Source organism: Rhipicephalus sanguineus, chromosome 11 (genome assembly GCF_013339695.2).
Source record: "Rhipicephalus sanguineus isolate Rsan-2018 chromosome 11, BIME_Rsan_1.4, whole genome shotgun sequence".
Lineage (NCBI taxonomy): Eukaryota > Metazoa > Arthropoda > Arachnida > Ixodida > Ixodidae > Rhipicephalus > Rhipicephalus sanguineus.
Genome location: NC_051186.1, coordinates 40,506,437 through 40,529,629, shown reverse-complemented (window position 1 = coordinate 40,529,629; position 23,193 = coordinate 40,506,437). Strand labels below are relative to the sequence as shown.

Here is a 23,193-nt window from a genome sequence, read left to right as displayed (position 1 = left end):
AAGTAAATAAAAGCCAGCATAGCTGTCTCTAGGAAAGAAAGATACTGATCAGTGTAAAGGAAAGAAAGAAAGACAGAGAAAGAATGGAAGGAGGAAAAGTAGCATAGCGCATTGAAAAAGGACCTTGGGTTGAGACAGAAGAGGAATAAATACATGCCACGGCCCCTTCCCTCCCCGCTTTCAATGGAGAGAAAGAAAGCTCCCGAAAGGAATAGCAGCGGCTGAATTGTGTCTAACAATAAGAAGAAGGAAAGAAAAAAAAAACGTTTCTGGCTGTTCCCCTAGCGGCAGAAGCGAAAAGGTGAAAGGGTTAACGACGTCCATTGAAATGACGTTTCGCGAAAAGAAGTCAGTCGATCGCCGGCCGTGGCGGCGGCGGCTTTCTTGAAGAAATTGCGAGCCTCTCGCGCATAATCTTGGATTCGAGAAGTTAGGCTAAAGGTGTTGTGGGCCGCGGATTAACATTTGGGAGCCGTCACGTTGCATCGTATGCGCGAATCAAACTGCAAGGCGTGTGCGTGAGTGTCTCGTGTCAATCTCGTACGAGTATCCGAGGCGAGGGTTGAGGATTAACATTTGGAATGCAGTAGCAGGAGTTCATACGCGTCGCTTCGTGTGGTCACCGTTTGAAGTATATGTATTATGCATATGTGCGTGGCCTGCGGATACGTCCGTATGCCGGCGGCCAGCGACCGCCACAAAGGCGTCCCGCCTTGTCATTTCCTTGCCGCTGTAAGCACGACGCATGACACGTGATCCGGATACCCGCAAGGGAAGGAGGTTGGGGGCAAAATAAACAAATAGAACACAAATATTGAAGAGTAAGCGTCAGAAACAGCCATAGCAACAACGTCCTTCTGCTTCAAACGAAGCAGGCGACAGTATTGGCCCCATCTGGAAAAGCCTGTATACGCAGACGGATTACCCACGTATACTTCTGTTACTTCTGTTCCCAACGGTGCATGCAGACGACATGTCAGCCGCTTTTAATTGCCGTCTGGAAAGACTGCAGCAGACGGATTATCCCAATTAAGCCTATTCCGCTGCGATTTCGCCGATGCATCTGAACCAACACGATTTGATTTTGATTTGATTCTATCTGTTGATCACAACACATGTTATTGGAGGCGAAAGGAAAAGCCATTCAAGGATGGCTTGAGGGAGGTATTGTCAAATACAGCACCAAAGACGCAGGTGTTTTGTTTACATTGTCGAGCACTTTTACAAACCACATTATAAACGCAACACTGTGACACGTTGAAGAAACCACCAACTTAACTCGTTTGTCGCTATAGCTGTGTCTCTTTTGACAACGTCCGCATCTCGCTTGCGACATCAGAAAACACGTGCGGAGGGAGCCAAGGTCAAATAATAAACAAATATATTCACTCGTACACTGAACGTTGCGCGAAAGGCTCGGCACGCGAAAGGCTTTCCGTAATCGCGTAGCGACCATGGCTCAAAAGAGACTCACAACGTGTAATACACCACGAATATGCCTTAATCTCCGATAATTATATTTCAGTTGGCGTTCGCGCTGGCATTCAACAAAACATTGCAGCCGATCTTAAGGAAACGGAGAGTCAGTAGAATGTAAACAACATGTAAATGTAGCTTTATCTGTAGTAACCGGCCACACAAGGTTCAAAAGAAACGTGGCGTCACGAGGGTTATCCATAATCAAACTCCGTCCAAAGCGGCTGCCAAGGAGGAAGGGAAAAATGGCGCCAGCAAACGTGGTTTATTTTCTTGTGTGTGTGTGTGCGCGTGTGCGCGTGCGTGCGCGCGTGCGTGTGTGTGTGTGTGTGTGTGTGTGTGTGTGTGTGTGTGTGTGTGTGTGTGTGTGTGTGTGTGTGTGTGTGTGTGTGTGTGTGTGTGTGTGTGTGTGTGTGTGTGTGTGTGTGTGTTTTACACTAGCGGTCGACTAAACACGCATATATAAACGGGCTCAAGTTGTCAATGTTCTTATTCCCGTGGATACCTCGTGTCAGACTTGAATGATCGTACCGGTTCCAACATATGGGGCTGAAACGTGGAGGATAACAAAGCAACTAGAGAAAAAGTTGAGGACCACGCAGCGTGCAGTGGAGCGTAAATTGATGGCAGTATACATTAAGAGATCGGAGGGCGGCAGAATGGGTCAGGAAACAAACAGGGGTTGCAGATATCCTAGCTGACGTCAAGAGAAAGAAATGGACATGGGCTGCCCACGTAATGCCTAGGACAGACAACAAGTGGACAGTATAAGAACAACAGAATGGTTAACAAGGGATGGGAAACGCAGTCGAGGAAGGCAGAGAGTGAGATGGAATGACGAAATTGGGAAGTTCGCAGGGATAAAATTGAATCAGCTGGCACAGAATAAGGTGAACTGGAGATTGGGAGAGCCTTCGTCCTGAAGTTGACCCCTAAATAGGCTGAAAATGATTATGAGGATTAATACTGTGTCAAATGTGGCTACAGCAGAACATCAGGGACCGCCCTCGTCTCTTCTTCGTCCCGTCTCAGCACTGCTAACGCCTTCACTAAAACAAAACAGCCCCCTGGACGCCAGGAGAATCTCGTTTGAAAGCGGATATTCCCGAGAGCAGAATGGAAACGAGTGAGAGAAAATAAAAACACTCAAGAGAGACCGGTTATTACGAAAATCCCCACGACTTGAGCGGCGTAAAGCAGAGAAAGAGAGTACCGCCACAGCTGAAGAGAGAGATGGAGTGAGCGGTTGTGTGACGTCAGGATGAGACAGAGGGGGTAGGGGGGGGGGGGGGCATACGAGAGAGCGAACGGTAAGAGCCGCATGCAAGTTGGCTAAGCGCAGCCGCACACGGGCTTTGGTTTCTTTCCGGGAATCGCTTAAAGCCCCCTCCCCGCTATACCCTTTCCACTGCCTTCCTCCTCACAACGCATACACTCTACCGCTCCACGAGCCGGTGTGCGTTAATTGCGGCGACGCGAGTGACCCACTTCCTCAAAAAAAGAAAAAAAAAAGCTCTCCTCCCACATTTTCGTTGCGATGAGAGCTGCCGCTGCTAACGCGCATGAAGAAAAAAATTATATATATATATACTCAAGACCCCAAAGCTTGCGGAAAGGTTGGTACGTGGGAAATGGGGCGGAGATACTACTTGTGGACAGATGAGATGATGATTACGGTGATGTTCACTGCATACCATTTGAAGAGAGGCGGCTACAAGTATCCATCTAGCCTCTTTATGATAATGTTATTTTCCTGTAATGTAGTCGGACATCATGGCTGTCTCTTTCTGCCCCCCCCCCCTCCCCACTTCTTTTTTCTTCATTTAAGCCTCCTTTTTTAAAACAAGGTGTTTCCGCTAACTTGCGCCAAGCATGCTTTTAAAGGGACACTAAAGAGAAACAATGAATTAGTTTAGATTGTTAAGGTGTGCTCGGAGAACTCTTGTGTAGTTTATTTCACCACCATAGGTTTATTATTAGAGGAGAAAACCAAGTTCAAAGTCTCATTTTTAAATTTCGCGCCGAACTTTGTAATTCGTGAAGTAAAAGATTTCAAAGAGCATTTAACGTATTTTGGCGCCATTGGCTCGACGAAATTTCCACAAACTCGTTATGTCAAGTCTCTGGCCCCCTCAGAGGACAACGTACTTCGATTTTGCCGATTAGGAACTACCTAGGCCCAAGCAGGCGCCGTCGAAAATATGTGACGTCACGGCAAATGGTGCGGGAATTCCAAGGTGGCGTCGCCACCTGCATTTTCTTTTTGCGCGTTTTCTCGCTTATTAAGCGTCTTCTCGCAGCAAGCGTGGTGTTTTTGGTATCGTGGAAGAGTACTTCACTAATGCGAGAAAAATCGTTTTGCTCTTTAGTGTCCCTTTAAATTTCGCGCAATTTACAAGGAAGCTGAAAAAAAAGTAAGGTAGTTATCTTAGATAGACGAAATAATCCGGTGTGTCTGAACAAGCGCTACAACTATTGCATTGAAGATGTTTCGCTGGAGTGAGTATTTTAAAAGTCAATTAAGCAATCTTCGTTAATTGACGAGTTTGCTTCGTTAATTGCCCAGATTAAAAAAAAGATGTCATGACGCGCAGCATATGGCTCAAAATAATAATGGGCCAATTCGACATGCGTAGCCCACATGTTCGTTTGTTCTTACACTCGGCGCAAGTTACCTGAAACACGCTGTATAGCGCACAGTCGCCTGCGCCTGCATAACGATTCTGGCTCTGTCAATCTCTTCGCTGATTTGTCCTTTTAAAAACGCGCGAAACTTATCTTGCCTATTGCCTCAACCACTGGCCGTTCAATACGTCCTTCCACCCGCTTTGAACACAGAAAACTCCAAGAGAACTGGACGCCTACCCACTGCGGGTCCTGCCTGGATGAATATCTGGCACTCTATTACAATGTGCTATGTAGTTCCCACACTTTTAGTTGCATGAGGAGCGTGTTAGCCAGCGCCCCCTGTACGCTTATTGGAAAGACGCGAAGCGAATACGGCGTGCGCGCGCATTGGGCTCTCGAGCAGTAGGCGATCTCGGTATCCTGCCTTTCTCCTATATACTGCAATGATGTGTAAGATTGTTAGATCTCAAATACAGATTAGGACTTTAATATACAGGGTGTTCAAAATTAAGATTTATGTTTTTCTTAAAATTCAGCACTGCGAGGTACGGGAAACCCACCTGTGCAGACGAGCCTTTCATCGAAGGGGACACAAAGTGAGACAATAATTATCGCTGTCAGCCACCAAATTAACTAAGACTGAATAACGAATTTTTTAATGAGAGCAGCAAGCGGGCATGTTTGTATCGAAAAGTCGGAGGCTGTCGCCTTCCTACACAGTTCCACTTGGAAGAATTCTAGCATGTCTGTGCCCCGAGATATCCCGCTGCAATGTTTAATTGCAGTTTGCATGATTACGCATGCGAGACAGTGAGCACTGGCGCAAAGCTCCTGCCCGATGTGCCGCGGCAGTTGCGTGCGGCGTTTAATCTCACAACGGGTCGAAGGCATAGGCAAAGATGATAACGGTTACCCTTTTGGTATACCGGCTGGCGATAACAAGCAATGACTGGTCGTCACGTCAGGGAGGAACGTTGCGCCGATCCTCACCGTCTTGCATGAGTAATCATGCAAACCGCAATTAAACTTTGCAGCGGGATATCTCGGGGCACAGACATGCCAGAACAATTCTTCCAAGTAGAACTGTGTAGGAAGGCGACAGCCTCTAACTTTTCAATATCATGCCCGCTTGCTGCCCTTATTAAAAAGTTCATTATTCAATCTTAGTTAATTGGGCGGCTGACAGCGATAATTATTGTCTCACTTTGTGTCCCCCTGGATACATAACTTATCTGCAAAGGTGGTTTTCGAGTCCTTCCTTGTGCTGAATTTTAACAAAACCATAACGCTTAGCTTTTAACACCCGGTATATGTTCGTGACGGATTCAATGTCTTCACAGTGCTATGACCGAAAGAAAATGCTAAGCTATAGAGACGTCATCTTAAAACGCGCTGTCGTCCTGTGTTCGTCTTTCGTTCATATGGTCTAATTGTCAGTCAATTTGATAGTACGTTATAAGATGAAGTCGTACACCCAACAGCAGAAGTTTACAGGACAACGACTCTACAACAAGTGCATATTTCTGCTCTATTTGTGCGCAACGCTTCTAATCCAGCGGGTGACTATAGGTTACAATACCAATTACAGACTGGAACATTTATTTGTAGATTTTTTTCCCAGACAAACAGAGAATATAGAGTTTTGAAACATTTCGCGCCTCACAAACTTTTGCTGTTGCGTGTATAAACGAGTCCCATTAGCGGCCTTATTAGCACATGGAGACTGTTTGGAGCAGTCTTTTTTTAACAGCGAAGTTGTTTAAGCTGGCCGTTATTTGTGTGGCCTATCAGAAAACTATCATCATCATGAACGGGTATGTGCCACAGAAATTGGGCAAATCCCACTGCCCACCACTGGTTCACTAGGAGATAGAGACAGCTATAGAAAGAGAGAGAGAGAGAGAAATATAGAGAGAAATAATGGGAATAAAGACATAAACAAGATAGAAACACAGAGAAAGATAGGGAGAGAAAGAGAAAGAAAAGGAAACACAGAAAGAGTGAGAAAGAGATAAAAAAAAAGAAAGATCAAGAGAGAAAAAAAGCAGAGAGAAAGAAAGAGAAGAAAGAGATAGAAATAGAAAGGAAGAAATAGAAAGAAACAGATACAAAATAGAGACACAAGAAACAGAAAAAGAGAAGAAAGAAAGAAACAGATAAAGAGAAACAAAGAAGGCCACCCAGCTGTGCCCTTCCTTCAGGCTTGGCACAACTAGTTCGAAGCTGCCTGACTAGGGAACGGGAAAGGCAACGGCGACTGCGAAGAGAGCCCGAAGCGATGGAAGCCCTACGCCAACGACGACGTGCCCGTAGATCTACGAGAGGTGCGAACGCTCGGTTCTGGAGTTTGCACATCCGTCTCGTAACTATAACCTAGCGAAAGCCTAGCAACAACCCATAGACGCCAACCAGATCAGTCTTCAGAATCGTCCAGTTTCGCTGTTTCAAGCCTTGCGCGACTTAGTGCAAGCGTCGCCATTTTTTTTTCCTTCTCTGTTCTGGCTCCTTTCCAAAGATTTACAAAAGGTCAGAAGATACATAAAGAGGCATCCAGATTACAATGGTACAACTTATCCTACTTATTGTGTGTACTTATTTACTTATCTTGCGTTATTGGTGTCAGACGAAATGGCCATCTCTTGGCAGGCCATGTCAAGTACTTGATTAGTCGGGCAATAAATACAAATAATTATTGTGAATTTATTTTTGCTATTGTTAAATGTGATGTCAGTCTTCGACATCTTTCGTACATTAAGGTGTTAAAGGCACTTTTCGTATATTAAAAGAAGCTCGACATTATGCTGTGGGGCCCTGAATCATTCAAGTAATATCGCGACTTTTTAGCTATAGAGCGACGTGAGCGAAACAATAACGGTTTCCCATTAAACGCAGTTAAACGATGCAGTTCTTCTGACCGATCAAACCGGTCTTCGACGTTTCGATTTTAGCCATGGAGCGTCTACGTCATCGCAAACGCGCGTCAGCTCTCGCTGTGTGGTCTTCTTTTTTGTGTTCTCGGCCTTGACATCGTTTCGAACACCCACAGACACTGCTCGTATGTCATCCCGATACACGTACCGACGGGTTTGTCTGAGCAAGTATTTTCGAGTACCGCTTTTTTTTTTTTTCTCGTTATATCGAGACACCTCGAGAAGTGTGCGTATAGGTGCATGCGAGCCTGAAGAGAGAAGCCTGGTTCCCGGATTGGAAGGTTCCTCGAGTAAAGTAACGAGACCCCTTATGCCTAAGCCCAAGACGAGTGGAAGGCGAAAGCCACCTTCTTATCTTTCTCCTTTTTCACCTCAGCCTATTGTATTCTGTTCTCTATTGCAGAGTATATTGTACGTAAGAAAGCCGTACTTTTGAGGGTTCAAAAAGGGTACTGCATTGGAAAAGTACCCGCCATTCCCGTGTCCTAAATTAATGATATAAAGATTGTCCAGAGACGTTTAGTAGATTATTTCGAGTACGTCGGTGTGTATGTTTGTGTATATAGAGAAAAAGTTAAAAGTGCTGTCATAATGTGAACATTCCAGGATGTCTAAAAAAATAAAAGTTTATTGACTTCCAGTGACGCCTCGGGCACAACTCTTGCCGTCATCTAACTTGTTTTTTCGTTGTTTCGTGTAGCTTGGGAATATGCCACACATATACCGTAAAATCCCGAGCAAGTGCCCCCCATCCGACAAGATATGGTCGGGGGGGAGGGGGGGGGGGTGAGCGGGGCGCTTGCTCGGTCATGGATCAAAATTCAAGATGGTGGCGAAAAAGCCGCTCAGAATAAAGAAGGCCCACCCGTGCTTCTAATGAAATGCTTTATTGAACACGCATGCATTCACTGTTTTTATTCACCTCATCGGGTAATTAAAATGAGTGAATGAAACAATGCAAATACCGGGAGGGGCGGGGGGACGCTTGCTCTGGATTTTACGGTAGACATACGTGTTAACATTTGTACATGTTACACATGAAAGCGTAAAGCAATAAGTCTGTAGAAATTATATACTATCTATGCCGGAAACAGAAACAGAGGTTTATAAGAAGAAATCTCTCATAGCTCGGTTCATTCAAGTATTCGTTTGGTATTTAACTGTTTACGAAGAGATGCCTCCCAACCGCCTTTTCCAACCCCTATAAGTTGCGTTATGCAAAGAAGCATAAATGACTTACAAGGAGTGCCTGTGTTCTTTATAGCGGAATGTTTTAGAGACTGACAAAATATATCATCTTCTCGGACGACCTGGACAGGCACGCTTAAAGCGCACGGCAGCACTCGCAGCTTTCACTTTGCAACTCGAGAAAGTGCGTAGGTTAAGAAAGACAGCTGTCAGCTTGGGTCACGTGACGACGACCAAGGTCGTTAGCGGATTGCGAAAGAACTGGCACTCTAGAGACGACCCGCCATTAGCGATATAGTGAATTGAATACATACTGTCTAGTTCTTTAAGCGGGAGGCTGGTGACGTAAGAATAGACTAGGGTGGTTACCCTAAATAGACCCCGAGTAGCCACCCTAAATAGACCCCGAGGCGACGTCGAAAAAGCGGGTCCTTTCTCAAACGTAGATCGAAAAATGCAAAGGAAGAGGACAGCTTGGGAAGCTGTATACCGTATAGACTCGTGTATAGGACGCGTCTCCAGTTCACTTCACCGCCCGAAATTTGTAAAAAAAAAGAGACCATTCTTTGTTACAAATGAATGAATGAATGAATGAATGAATGAATTAATTAATTAATATTTACTCCCAAAGGTACCTCTTGTACTCTGCTGGTGATAGGGAGGGCAAGCACGCTGCATTCGCTAGATGTGTTGTTATGCTCCCATTACATCCGATGACAACTCTCCGCTAATTAAGTAGTTGATTAGTTGCTCTAATTACTACCGTAATTGATGTTTCTATACTCGGATACTTCTTTAGAAGTCCGCCGCATTTCTTCTTCAAAGGCGGATGCACACAAGCCTGCACCAATGAGCGCGCACTCCAGACTGACGTCACGAGCTGGACTGCCGATGACCCCGCCTTCGGAGAACATTGCCGAGTGTGTGGGCGGGACTATTTCGTTAGTCGCGGAGGCGACCGGTGCAGCGCTTCGGTCGTCTGGGGGGGGCTTCTCCGGACTTCTTGAAGTTGTATCCGACTGCAGTTATACGTTAACCTGTCTGCCGCCACAGAAAAACATCTTTACACACAGCTCGAAGGAAATAACAATACACGAGAAGAACAAAAAAACAACAAAAAAAAACGGCGAAACACGAGCGTTGACTCACGACTCAAGGTTTATTCACGCAAATCACACACATAATAGATTTGACAAACTTGTGAACGCGGAATGTCGCAGGGGCCGACGTTTCGGCAAGTCGACTTGTCTTCTTCAAGTCCGCTCGTCGAAACGTCGGTTCCAGCGACGCCCGGGGTTCACAAATTTTTCATCACTTCAAGCTTCCATCTTCCCCTGAACTGCTGCATATATAGATTATTACATATAAAGATTTGGAAAAAGCTTTTGACAACGTGTCTCACGCACACATTCTGAATGCCATATCGGACCTCAATTTGGGCGCATCCTTTCACGGTTACATCAGCTCCTTTCTCAAGGGGTGGAAAGCGACACTTAAAATTGGAGACCTAACAACAGAGGCTTTCGAGCTTGGCCCTAGAGGAACACCGCAGGGAGCGGTCGTTTCACCACTATTGTTTAACATAGCAATGAGAGGTCTCTCGGAAAAGCTATCTGCTATAGACGGAGTTAGTCATACAATCTATGCAGATGACATAACTATATGGTGCACCAAGTGATGTGAAGGAGATGTTGAGGCGAGTCTCTAATCGGCAGTCAATGAGGTTGAATCATACCTGGAAAACACGGGACTAAAATGTTCCCCTAGTAAGTCCGAGTTACTCCTTTATAGACCAATCAGACGAGGTCCCAAGCCCAGGGGATGGAAGCCACTCGCAGATGTCGATATCAAGCTAACCACACGTGATGGAAACCTCATTCCTAGAGTCGAGTCCACACGCATGTTGGGCATGGTTATCGAATCCAATGGATCCAATAGGCTTACGTTAGATAGGATGACAAAGAAAACGGAAATGGTCATCAGACTCATTACTAGGGTGACTAATAGAAGAGGAGGCCTGAAAGAAGACAATTTACTCCGGATTTTCCATGCCTTCCTCATGAGCCACATCATCTACGTAGCGGCCATGCACACCTGGCACAAGTTCGAGAAAAAGAAGCTTAACACCCTCATTCGGAAAAGCATCAAAAGGGTGCTAGGCATTCCTATGACGGCTAGCACAGAACGCCTTTCTCAATTAGGTGTGCACAATACGCTGGATGAAATCATCGAAGCACAAGAATCAGCCCAGCTTGCTCGACTATCCTGCTCTTTGGCAGGGAGAAGAATCTTAGCCATTCTGGGCCTCAATCCAGTGCTGGCAGAGGAGAGAAGCCATCCAATCATCGAGGAGCAAAGAGAAAATATTCTTGTCGCACCGATCCCTCGCAATATGCATCCGCAGCACAATGAGGGAAGGCGTAGAGCAAGAGCGATTGCGATCCTGAAGAAGATCAAGGATGATCCTCAATCGGTCTGCTTCGTAGATGCGGCACAATATGATCGCTCATCTCACTATGCCGTGGTCGCAATAGATAACAGAGGTGAAATTATCTCGTCGGCCTCCCTGACTGGGACCACTTCTTCTAAAGCGGAGCAGGTTGCTATTGCTTTGGCACTCTTGGATGATAAGAGGACGCAAATCTACTCGGATTCTAGATCGGCAGTCAGGGCGTTTGCCTCGGGCTCCATAGCGAAAGAGGCACATGACGTTCTTAAGAACCGGACCATAACTATGCACACAATCATTTGGTTCCCGGCACACCTAGGTCAAACTTTGGACTCGCTCACCAACCTCAACGACATCGCCCACTCCCAAAAGCGCGCGTACTAACTCTCCGCGCGGGAGGAGAAGCCTTGTCACAGAGCAGGGTTCAAGAGTTCCGAGACACTTTATTCACATTTAATGAATTCACGAAGCATTTTTATCTGGAAAGAAGAGTATTTCCTCCACCACACAAAAAGCTCACGAGACCACGGGCGATGACCCTTAGGATGCTACAAACTAATTCTTATCCGAATCTTGCTTTCATGCACTGTCTATTCCCAAGTGACTTCAGCTCGCAATGCCTTGGCTGCGGTGGAACGTGCGATTTAGAGCACATGCTTTGGCGGTGCCCCTGGTTACGTGGGGATAAGGACCTCACAGAGCAGAAATGGAGCTCGGCCCTCAAGAGCTCGGAATATCAGCATCAACTTTGGGCTGTCCAGAGAGCCTGCGATGCGGCGGTTAGGCTAGGTCTAACTGTCCCCACGTGGGAGCGGCCCGCGGTGTCACCCTAAGGGGTGGCACTTCTCCGGATCTTTAAATAAAGTTCTTCGTACCGTATAAAGGTTATTTCCATCACGCTGTGTGTAAAGATGCAGATGTAGCGACTCGATTAAAACTAGCTACTGTGACACAGAAAAAGTATTTACAAAGGCGGCGAGCAAGTATTGCATTTTACACTATTTTTTTAACAGCGGAGCTTCTTAAGCTTCGCAAAACTCCGCGTGGCGTTTGCATAACCTCGAGCGGGTATGCGCCACTGAAAGCGGGCATGTGCCACTGAAAGCGGGTATGCGCCACTGAAAGCGGGTATGTGCCACTGAAAGCGGGTATGCGCCACTGAAAGCGGGTATGTGCAAAGCAGCTCCTAGAATAGCATAGCCATGCATAGTGTAGTACAGTGAGGGGGTGGGAAATGGAAGTGAGGGTGAGGGTGATGTGAGGATGGTGAGGAGGAAAATAAGGAGGGAAGGCCACCAGCTCAGCTGCTTCCTGTGCCTTCGCACCACCAGTGCCTATAGCTGCCACGATTTTTCAAAAGGATTTTCAGACACATTTCTCGAAACAGCCTGTATACGTCCCCTGTGCGGTAGGAGCAATTAATATTGCCAACTCGCCATGTCTTCAAGTGGCGAGTGCTCCGGCATGTACTTTTCCCACGAGGTAAAGTCGACTAGGAAGGAAGTCAATCATCGCGAAGCACTCCTTTTACCCGGCAAACTGAGGAAACACTTTTATTTTTTTTCTCTATGCCTTCTCACACGCATTTTCACTGCTGGCAGCTCAAGCAAGCCGAGTGATTTACAGTCGTCGAAAAGCAACTCGGCAGCCTCTCCTCTCCCTCTGTTCCAAGCCAGAGGAACCAATACGGAAACAGAGCTAGAGCACACCGGAACTCGAAGAATGCTGGGAAGAAGGAAAGGAAGGAAGAGTTATGGAGAGATGTGCAGATGGGGAAGAGAGAGAGAGGACGGCCTTGAAGGAAGCGAAATGCCAAACGTCTATACAACAAAGAAAAGAGGTGCACAGACCCGCACGCCCACGGGCGGCTGCCGAGAACTAGCGAGAAGAGCGCGAGAAATCGCGTGAAAAGGGAACCGTACAGCTCGCCTCCAGGGGCGTAGCCAAGGGGGGGGGGATTGGGGGGGTTCAAACCCCCCCCCCGAAATTTTTCAGTTTTGCTTGCGTATATAGGCACGCACACATACAAACGCACGCACGAACATACATAAAGTATGGTTGACCCCCCCCCCCCCCCGAAAAAATTTCTGGCTACGCCACTGCTCGCCTCCACCTTACTTTAAGTACAACCGGTACAAACAAATAATCGCAAAAAAAAAACACACACACACACAGGGGCCCTTATGCATACGCCTAAAGTGACTCGAAGGTCAAGGGTGTGGCTATCTGGTCATCATATTGTTATTCGATGACGATGGTGACAATCAGATGATTCGGTGAGTTATGTCATTATCATAATAAAATAATCTTCATAGTCTATGATGATGATGATGAGTGACGTGAGCTACCGAAACTAATGTGACCGCCATAGCTCCGATGACGACGGTGGCTTGCGATAGATACAGGGAACAGACAGACAGACAGACAGACAGACAGACAGACAGACAGACAGACAGACAGACAGACAGACAGACAGACAGACAGACAGACAGACAGATAGATAGATAGATAGATAGATAGATAGATAGATAGATAGATAGATAGATAGATAGATAGATAGATAGATAGATAGATAGATAGATAGATAGATAGATAGATAGATAGATAGATAGATAGATAGATAGATAGATAGATAGATAGATAGGAAACGCTCGAAGTGCCAAAGGTTTGCTAAGAAATTCTTCGCATTTAATAAAACGAAATGATGACGATGGTGATGCTTGAAGCGTGTAAGCGCGCGTATTTCAAATCTAGCGGTGGAATTGCGACACCACGTGACCTCTCTAGCCAATCACACACACTCGCGTGCTTATAGCTTCGCTGTCCAAAGGTTTTGTCAGTACCCCCCTTTCTGTTCACATAGGGCGGGTTTTTCATTAAACTTTCAGTTGATAAGACAGCGCCTGTGTCGTGTGCTTTCTTGTATTTCGTGTCTTGTTTGCGCCGACCGTCATTAACTAACAGTTATCGTTTATAATTTCATGGCACTTGAGTATGAGTGGGTTCGACTGTAGCCAACTGCGGCGGGCTCGTCGAGCACTTTCTGCTGGAACACAGCCAGCCGAGTGAAAAGAGTTCCAGTGGTGACGTCGAAAGCTCGCGTTGTACGTCACTAAAGCCGCGGACGCTGCCGCGCCCTATGGGTTTACGGTCCGGAATGAAAGCTTCTACGGCGCATGCGCGCAGCATTAGAGCGCGTTTTTCCACCTCTTTTAACCAGCGTAAGCTCCTTCCTTTCTATGACGTCACTGCTATACTGCACTGAGCGTGGACGGGGAAGCGGCGAAACCGTTGTCTGCGTTTGCTCCACGCTGGAGCGTCTATGGGGCGGGGGATGGCAGTGCGCTTCCTAAATTACCGTCTCGGACGGACGCTGACGTGCTCTCGACAGCGGAAGACCGATCCATTCTAACCCCCCCCCCCTCCCCCCATTTTGAACTCCAGTGTCAGTGGTCGCCTACGCCGGTTCGCGGCAGTTCTAAGTCGTTTCAGCCTTTTCCTTTCTCTCTTACAGTTTTTATTTCATTTTATTTTATTTATTTATTAGCCTCAGTGTTTTAAGATTACAAAGGGGAGGGCACGGGCGTAGCAAATGAGTGCAATGCAAAAAAAAAAGCAACGGCAATGATATGAACACAGACAGCTAAAAAAAAAAAGATATAAACGATATACCTGTATTAATAGTTGAATTATGCAAAGTAAATGTTCGACGGCCGATCACATGTTAGAGGGAAGAAATGTAGAAGTTAACATTACTACCTACGGAGCACGTAAAAACTTAGAGCAAATAAGAATTACAGCGCATAATAATTAAACAACAGTACAGAAGCAGAGGAACACGGGCTGGTTTGAAAAGTGAAGAGAGGGGCTGGATTTTACATATATCTCTGCAGATTGCGCAGGTTAGAATTGAAATGATCACGGTGAGCAATGCTTGTGAAGTTTTTGTGAAGAACCCGCAGCAACACACAGTATCGTCCATGGTAGATCTCCATGCGAAGTGCTTCTATAGAACGTAATCAGATCAGTTCATAGGGTTCGAACAGTCCATAGAGCGAAGTCAAACAATGTCCATAAGGTGCAAACTGTCAGCACGGTGTAACTAAACCAGTTAAAAGCGTGTAAACCACCCGCAGAGCGCAATTAAAACAGTCCATCTGGCGTAACCGTCCGCAGGTGGCCATAGATGTAAGCTGTTCTGGCGTCCCACACGGCGGCTCTTCTCATACATTGCTGCCACGTTCAGCATTGGCCATACTGTTGACGTCCACTGCACTTTCTACACAAACGCATTCAACGGGAAATGCGTGGAACGTCAACCGACAAAGGATAATTGACAACCACCCATTCGTTGCACATTGAAGGACTCTGGTTGCACGAAGCCACAAGAAAATACACACGGATATCTCGGAAAGGCCTCGGTCCCGGGTTCGATCCCCGGATCAGGACAAATTCTTCTTCACCTAAGAACGCTTTTCTTTCTGAGAAATCCGTATGGATTTCTTTGTGGCTTTGCAAAAGGGTGATTGCCAATTCTCCATTTCGCACCCCTTCCGCCAACTTGCGGGATTCCGCAGAACTTTTTTGCAACGTCACCTGGGGCTGATTCGCAACGCTTATCTTTTGTAAGTGCGTTTTCGCATTGGTCAAACGGCTTCGCAAACGATATGCCCGCATCGTGATTGGCTGAAACATTCTCTTATCAATTTTTTTTTGTTTACGAGGTTTTCTTTCTTTCTTTCTTTCTTTCTTTTTTTGTAAGCATGTTGCGCGCCACTTTCGCCCATCTGAGGTTCACAGCAACGGTCCTTTAACGCCGGTGGCCCATACCGCAGTATTTAGCCCTTTCTCGCCTTACTTTTCAATTGTCATTTTTCTTTGCTTTTCCTTCTTCTTTACTCTTCATTTTGTTTGCGGCGTCTTGTTGCCTGCACCGAACGCCACTATACTGGTGGAGCTATGGGAGAAGGGGGGAAAGGGGGCTGTCTAAGTATAGCCTGAGCCGCGAGAGCCGGACGCAGGGCCCAACCGAGAGCCTCTCCAAATAGCCTCTCCACGACGGCAGTGCGAGAGAGGAGACACCGGCCAGCCAGAGGCGCAGCCCTTCCGGCGCAGCAAAGAGAGCGGTGGGATGAGGCTGTGAGCAAAGCCATCGGCGACGTGGAAAACACTGTCGCCGGCCAACGCGTGCGCAAGCGAGGCACGCGTTTCTGCCACCCGAATGCATATAGGGTGACCCTTAGGGACGGCGCGTTGCGTGCCAAGTGGAGGAGGGGACGGTGACGAGCTGGCCAGAGAGCTGGCTGCTTGGGTTCGCCTGCCCACTGCGACTTCCGACGCCTACATTTTAAATGCGCACAGCGTTTCTGTGGTAAACTCCCCGCCATTCTGACCGTCAGGGTGTATCCAACCGCTGGTGACGTCATAGACACAACACACACGTGCACGAGATTGAGATAGTAACGTGAGGGGAGAGCAGACGTACAGTACATTTGGATTCAAAAGCGACATCACTTTTTTTTTAGTATAACGACCGGTATGCGCAATTGCTCGAGATAAACACGCCATGTCGCGACGAATCCGGTCTCTAAAGATAATGTTGATTCTGATCTATGCGTTCGAGTCGAAATTACGCCGATATGACCCGAACTGAAGACTGTGGAAACGAAAGTATGTGCGTTACTTAGCCCTAAATTGTCCCGTTTCAATCTGCGAGTACTGTACACTCGTAACATAGGAGGGAACAACTAACTGGTGCTTAATCAACAATTACTTGTAATGTAGCGACATAAATGTGGCCTATTGAACTGCAATAGATACCTTTCCACTTTAGGATTTATGATTTATTATTTATGATTATGATTTATGATTTATGGATTAGGATAATGAATACTTTTGCGCTTGACAACTGAGTGTAGCCGCTTTAGCATTCAAAATGTAATTTAAGTGTTCCCGCTCATATTGCTGACGACTGTACATAGGCGTGTGCACAGGTGTGGAGGGGGGGGGGGGGGTAGGGTAGGTTAGACAGTCCCGTTAATCATCTAAGGGGGGTGCCAAGCCTGCCACGTGCCGTTACTCGGTCAGACCAGCCCCGGCATTGTCTAAGGCGCATGGATTTGCCACGCATGTTTTTGACGATAATGGCGGCCGAGAAGGACACATGATGTTGCATTCCGAGAGCTGTTTGCTTCCTACCGTTACCCCCAGAAAGCCGTAGACCAAAGGCGGCCCGTCGTGAGAAGCGCTGCGTCATTTTCATTTATACATCCATCGCGAAGCTTCATTACTTTCAAACTCGACCGACTGAGAATTAGAGGATGGGGGATTGGGGGGGGGGTTGAACCCCGCGCACGCCGTTCCATCTCTTTATCTCTCCTTCTTAAACTAATAAAACGTTCAATCAATCGTTTATAGGTTCAATCAATCGTTTATATGTTCATTAATAATAATTGTTGGGATGTTACGTCCCGAAACCACGATATGATTACGAGGGGCGCCGTAGTGGAGGGCTCCGGAAATTTTGACCGCCCGGTGTCCTATAACGCGCACCTAAATCTAACTACACGGTTCTCTAGCATTTTTCGCCTCCATCCAAACGCGGGATCCAAAGGTCGCGGGATCGAATCCCGGCCGCGGCCTGGATTCGATCCCGTGACCTTTAGGTCATAAGTCGAGCACCATAACCATTAGACCACCGTGGCGGGTGTGTTTGTTCGTTAATCCAACCTCCAGTAAAACCTCATCTAAGCAGTTTTTAGATGAAGCTTGCGAAATACATCTTGGGCCCGAATCCCCAAAGCTTTTCGTTCATGAGAGCTGCTCGCCATTGGTCGACAGCTTTCGCAAGTGACCAATGACCGCTTTCACGATTTCTGGCACCTGCTCTCACAAACAATTTATAACATAAGAACACCCGCCGCGGCGGTCTAGTGGTTACGGTGCTGCACTGCTGACCCGAAGGTCGCGGCATCGAATCCTTGCCACGGCGGCCGCATTTCGATGGAGGCAAAATGACAGAGGCCCGTGTGCCTAGATTTTAAGTGCACGTTAAAGAACCCCGAGTGGTCGAAACTTCCGGAGCCCTCCACTACGGCATCTCTCACAATAATATCGTGGCTTCGGGACGTAAAACCGCAACAATTTTTATAGAATAAGAACACTCATGCGAACACCGGCTCCTTTTTATCTGGCAGGCAATACGAACGATGCTGGCTGACATTTGGTGCAAGGTTGATACATCTGGCGTTATTTTTTGGCAGGGAGCGGAACTTGGCAGCTATCTACGTCAAGGTCATGCACCCCTCCGTCTTGGCGGCCTCGATTTATACGATATTAATAAACGAATGAGCGGCGCCAGCCGGAGGCATGACGAATTTTGACGCACAGTGAACATATATATGCGCCAACAGCGCGTGCCTAAGAGCTATACACATTTGGGCATAGCTCTTGCGGATACAGCCCTGGAGCAAGCAGACTTCTAAGATATATGCTGGAGGTGTTGATGCAGCACGCGTTATCAGTTGGAGTAAACACGGATCGCACTGTCTGAAGTATAGGCCGACTTTTCCCCCTCGCCGATCTCCGCAGCACCTGCGGCCTCCAGCAGAGGCACACGAAGTGGTAGCCCACTGGCTATGGCAGTGCATGTTACTCGATGTTGCGGGTTCGATTCCGGACACGATGGCAGCATTTCGACGAGGGGGTAGGGGATGCAAAACCGCTCGTGTATTTGTACATTTAGGTGATTGTGAAAGAACTACAGGTGGTCAGATTAATCCGGGTAATGTAGTCGGGTAAAGTAGTGCTTTAGTGTATGGCAATCACCTAAAGAGTCGCTGGTTTGCGTAACTATCGACGCCCAAGAATTCCCTCCAGCGTATACCGGAAGCGCCAATATGGTCTTCTCCTTTGCATCAAGTATCCAAGTTCTCAAATGACAATTTCTCTTGATCGAATTAAGCCTGTCAAAAATTATACGTTTCAGCTGTAGCAGCGAGGCGTGTGTTAGTTGGGTAGCGCTGCTTTGTCAAGCATATGGTGTGTCAGCATGTTTTTGGTTTATAACACCTGGTGCTTTATCAAAAGTTCCTCTCTGAACGACATAGTCTCGCCTTCGAAAACCAAGGTGAGAATTCCTCGTGATGGCCTTAAGGCACGGCAAGAGCAGCGATTGACTCGATCCATTTCTCACCAAATACATTGTTCGGAACCTGGACACCTCTTGTCACACCTTAAAGATAAGACCATCCGTCCTGCTGCCAACAAGGTCCCTTTTCTAGACTTGGAGTGTTTGTTCTCCATTCGGTACGCCATTGTGAGTCAACACCTTTATCAGTGGTCAAAAATGGTTCGACGTTCGCGATGCTTGATGTAGTGGCATGGGAGGTAGAACTAAAATGCTGGGCGAGCACCTCATTAACACATTGCCGTGAGGCACTGTACCCGTTTAAGATGGGTCGTGAGGCATTTGGCTAGACACTACACTGACATTTGGGCATCCTATAGACACAACGAAAAGACGCCTTTATTGTGGGTTAACACCTGCAAATTAGTCTATACGACGAAGTTGAGTCTATAGGCTGCCGTCTGTAGGAGCAAACTTGGAATAGAGTACCACCGTAAGGAATTCTCGATCATGTCCCTACCGTATAACACAGTCAACGCGCTTGCTTTCGCTATGCAAAGGTGTCACAAATCAGCTCCAATGCCCGGATTACTTGTCAGACCGAGATCGTCTCAGGGCTACATTTCTGTAGGCGCCCAGATGAGAGGGCGCCGATCGCGCCATATGTTAGCAATATGCCGACTGCAACAATGTTTTAGACGCATAAAGAAGACCTAGTTTCAGATCGTGTAGATATAAACGAGCCTCTGAACAAATTATCACGTTTGAATTACGAGTGGTAGCGCCAGGGAAGCTCGCAAAAATAGCCGCTATTGACACCGAGGCTGAAAGAAAGATGTCGCTATTACAGACGCGTAGTAAGGACACGACCTAGAACGCTCGCTTAAAGGTAAAGGAGTCGCTGAAGCATCTCGGAAGCGGCGTGCCTTGACCTACGTCATAACGACAACCACGAGGTGCACGTGCTGTCTTCTGGTACCATGGGTTGCGTTTGAAGGCTGCTGACAAGAGGACTATACAGTTACTAGCCCTGTGGGCCTTGCAAAGATTGCTTCAGTAGTGTAGTATGTAAAGTACCGTCCACTATTAAAGGGAACGCTCGAATGAGCACCTTTCATATTGCTGGTCCCCTAGCGGTAAGTGGATGTGGAAACAATGTTCCTGCACGGCTCTAGTCTGTCAAAAAAGAGTCAGAACTGTGAAGCACCAGCAGTATTATGCAAGCCTAAGCCACTAGGCTTCTGCAAGAGAGCGACATCCGGACATGCCCTGCGCCTAAGCGTTCCCTTTAACAGTGAAACCGTCTGTACACGTCTTCACTCACAGTGAATTTATGCTAAGTGAAATATTGTTGTACTTAGCCTTAAAGATGAGAATGAGGGGAACACGTGCAGGTGTACTGTACTCACTCTGCAGCTGCTGGATGGCGAGACGGTACTCGAGCTCCTTCTCATCCACGTAATCCTGCGACTGCTGGGCGATCTGCTGGGCCAGGCTGGGGCCTCCGGGTTCCACGTACTCGCAGATGGGCTCCTCGGACCACACCCGCTGGCCCGACGGGTGAGGCACCACGTCCAGCGGCACGCGGCGAGGACTCGGCGCACCACCGCCGGTCGATGTCGTTACGTTCGGAGTCGTCAGTATCGTTAGCTGCACCGGATGCTGCTGCTGCTGCACACCAAGTCGCGGCGAGGGCTGAGACCGCGGCGAAGCCTGCTGCTGGCGCTGCGGAGGCGGAGTCGAAGACCACGGCTGGTCGTAGTGGACTTGACTAGCACCAGCAGCAACGCCAGTAGGCGGTCTGTACGGCTTGGGAGAAGGCGAGGGCGAAGGCTGAGGTCTGTGCATCGTCGGAGAGCCATCGTGTCCGCCGGGATACGGAGGCGTCTGGAACTGGACGTGCTTGTGGAACTGAGGCGACGGCTGCTGATGCTGGGGCGGGGTCCAGGTAGTCCCGGCGGGGCCCGGCGGCTTCCAGACGTCGGCCTTGACCTCAATGACACGCACGCCAGCCGGGGACGGCGGCTGGCGGGGCGAAGGCGTTGAAGACGCCGGGCGCTGCGGTGGCGTCGGCGGGACCGCCGAGGCGCTGCGAGCAGCGGCTAGCTGCTCCTGAAGGCGCCTCTGTTGTTGCTGCTCCAACTCCCGCTGCTGTTGGTGGAGCTCCTTCTGCTGCTGCTGCCATGAAGAAGCCATGTCGTCCTCCCCGTGACCGTCTGCGGCAGGGTTTTCAACCACAGATTGTTGTTGTTGAGGTTGCGGTTGAGGCGGCTGCGGCAGCGACGACGAATCTGGCGCCTCGGGGGCTCGCCCGGCGCCCTCTTTGCCGGGCGACTCGCCAACGCGACCGGCGCCGCGCCCCTGACGATTGCCCATCCCGGAACCACCTGGGCGACAAACACGGTGTTTGGGGCCCCGTGGGAGCTAAAAGACGGCCGCTTGCTTCTAAGTGGTCGTCGCCGCCGCATGCCATGAACGGATCGTGCAAAGACTGTCCGCTAAAGCAAATAGCTTGCTACAGGGCTTGGGCGAGTTGGGGATGGCGGGACCTTCTACGCGTACAGCGCGCACAAGGGCAAAACTCAAAGGAAGAATAGGCCTCTTCGACTGTCTGTCCCTGACAGTCTCCAGACTGTACTGTGAAATATTGTACTGGCGAACAAAGACACGGAAGAGACGCCAGACCTCAACTGCTGTTGAAGTTTTTCGTTGTGTGCCTCTTCCTATCCTGTTCGTTTCTTTGTTCGCCAGTACAATGTTTCATAGTATTCACCAGAACCAACTAGACCAGCTGTCAACGCTCCGGACTGTACTCCGGACACTGCATTAGCAAAACTCATTGTCCGAGGAAGTCCTATCAGTCCAGGATTGCTTCCGGCAGTCCTCGACCCTCAGGGACAGGCTATCAAAAAAATCCATTCCATATTTCTGTTTCGTCCTTGCGCGTGCTTCGCGTACAGAAGATCACTCTGCAACACAGGCTACAGCTGCTAGCTTGCAGAAGCGGGGCACTACACCTGCAAGCTTCAAAAGTATAAGCGAGAATGGCCTGCACTGCTTGCGGAAAGCGGATGGTTATGGCCTTCTATACATTCTGTAGCATTTTATGTCATTCTATAGAAAAGCGCAGACGACAGAGACGTGGTACGTCGAAGCGTATACGTGTGTACTACGGCGGCAGGGAACAGCGTGTCGGCTTTGGGGTATGCGGCTCGGAATTATATGCAAGACATAGATGAATGCAAATGATGACGTATACTGCGGTTATTCAGACAGCTTGCCGGCGCTTGCAAGCAGCGACTAAAACATAGAAAGATGCACTTCAGCATTTCACAGATAGGCACATCATTCAATACATACACTGGGACGAAAACATTCCTGATAGAGCAAGGCTCAATGAAGTCGCCAGAGCACAACACATGGACCTCGGACAAGGCCTTAAGTGAAGGTCGAGTTATCACAAGGTCTCGCTAACAACAGCAATGCACATAAAAAACATGAACGGGCAGTATAAGAGACGCGTCGTTTTAAAGCATGGTGACACTAATGTTCTCTGCTTTGAATAACAAGCACCATAAGAGCGCTTAAAGTATTAAACAAAATTTTGTGTTTATGAATCTTATGAATCGAAAGCGACACACATTCTTTTCCTTCTTACGACGAAGCTTTACAGAGTTGTTTCACAATGTTCCTTCTGTGCTACGACAGTTGCAAAGTAGGAAGTATTCACTAGGCGCATGCGCACATTGTACAGAAAAGAGCCAGCGAAACGCGTGGAATTCGTCCGATATAGCTGAGACTGCAGAATTAAATGTAAACTAAGCTCGGATATAGTAAAGTTCCGTTAAAACGAAAAAAAAATTGCCCTGGATGTAGTGAAGCATTTTTTCGAAATCGAACTCGCTATAGACCTTGGACAGCGTCAAAGCCGACTTCCACAAGCTTAAGACACAACTTAAGCTTAAGAATCACTTCATAATGACTTCTACAAGCTCAACAAAGACGTAAGAATGACTTCAACAGTGCTTAAAATTACTCAGGAATTACTTATACATGCTTAAGAATACTTCTAGGGACTTCTGAAGGCCGTGAGAACTCTCTTAGAGTCTTATACAGATTCGCTGTATTTGATATACGAGTTCATTATTTGCTGTTTTTTCTCAGACTGACGTACATGTATACGTCAATCTGAAAAAAAGAACGCCTTCTTCCGTCCTTTATTGCCCGCACTAAGAGGGATGCCGCTGACAGGTGCATCGCATCTTTGTGACGTCACTTCATGGGCACTTTATATAGCATAGACAGCTACATAATGCAGCGCAAATATTATATGTTACGACGAAGATCCCCCGGATGCACTGTCAGAACCGTGAAGCGAGGACTCGACTCCAGGA

General features: G+C 47.7%; 1 protein-coding gene across 1 annotated transcript in view; it reads right to left on the bottom strand.

Moving 5' to 3' along the window:
* The window catches only part of LOC119374972 (muscle-specific protein 300 kDa), a 118,768-nt gene extending 97,566 nt beyond the window's left edge, over positions 1-21,202 (bottom strand). The window contains exon 1 of the mRNA XM_049410994.1: positions 20,209-21,202. Coding sequence (XP_049266951.1) covers positions 20,209-21,175 — 967 coding nt within the window. The 5' untranslated portion in view covers positions 21,176-21,202. The remainder of the gene's footprint in view (positions 1-20,208) is intronic.
* Between the last annotated feature and the right edge of the window lie 1,991 nt (positions 21,203-23,193).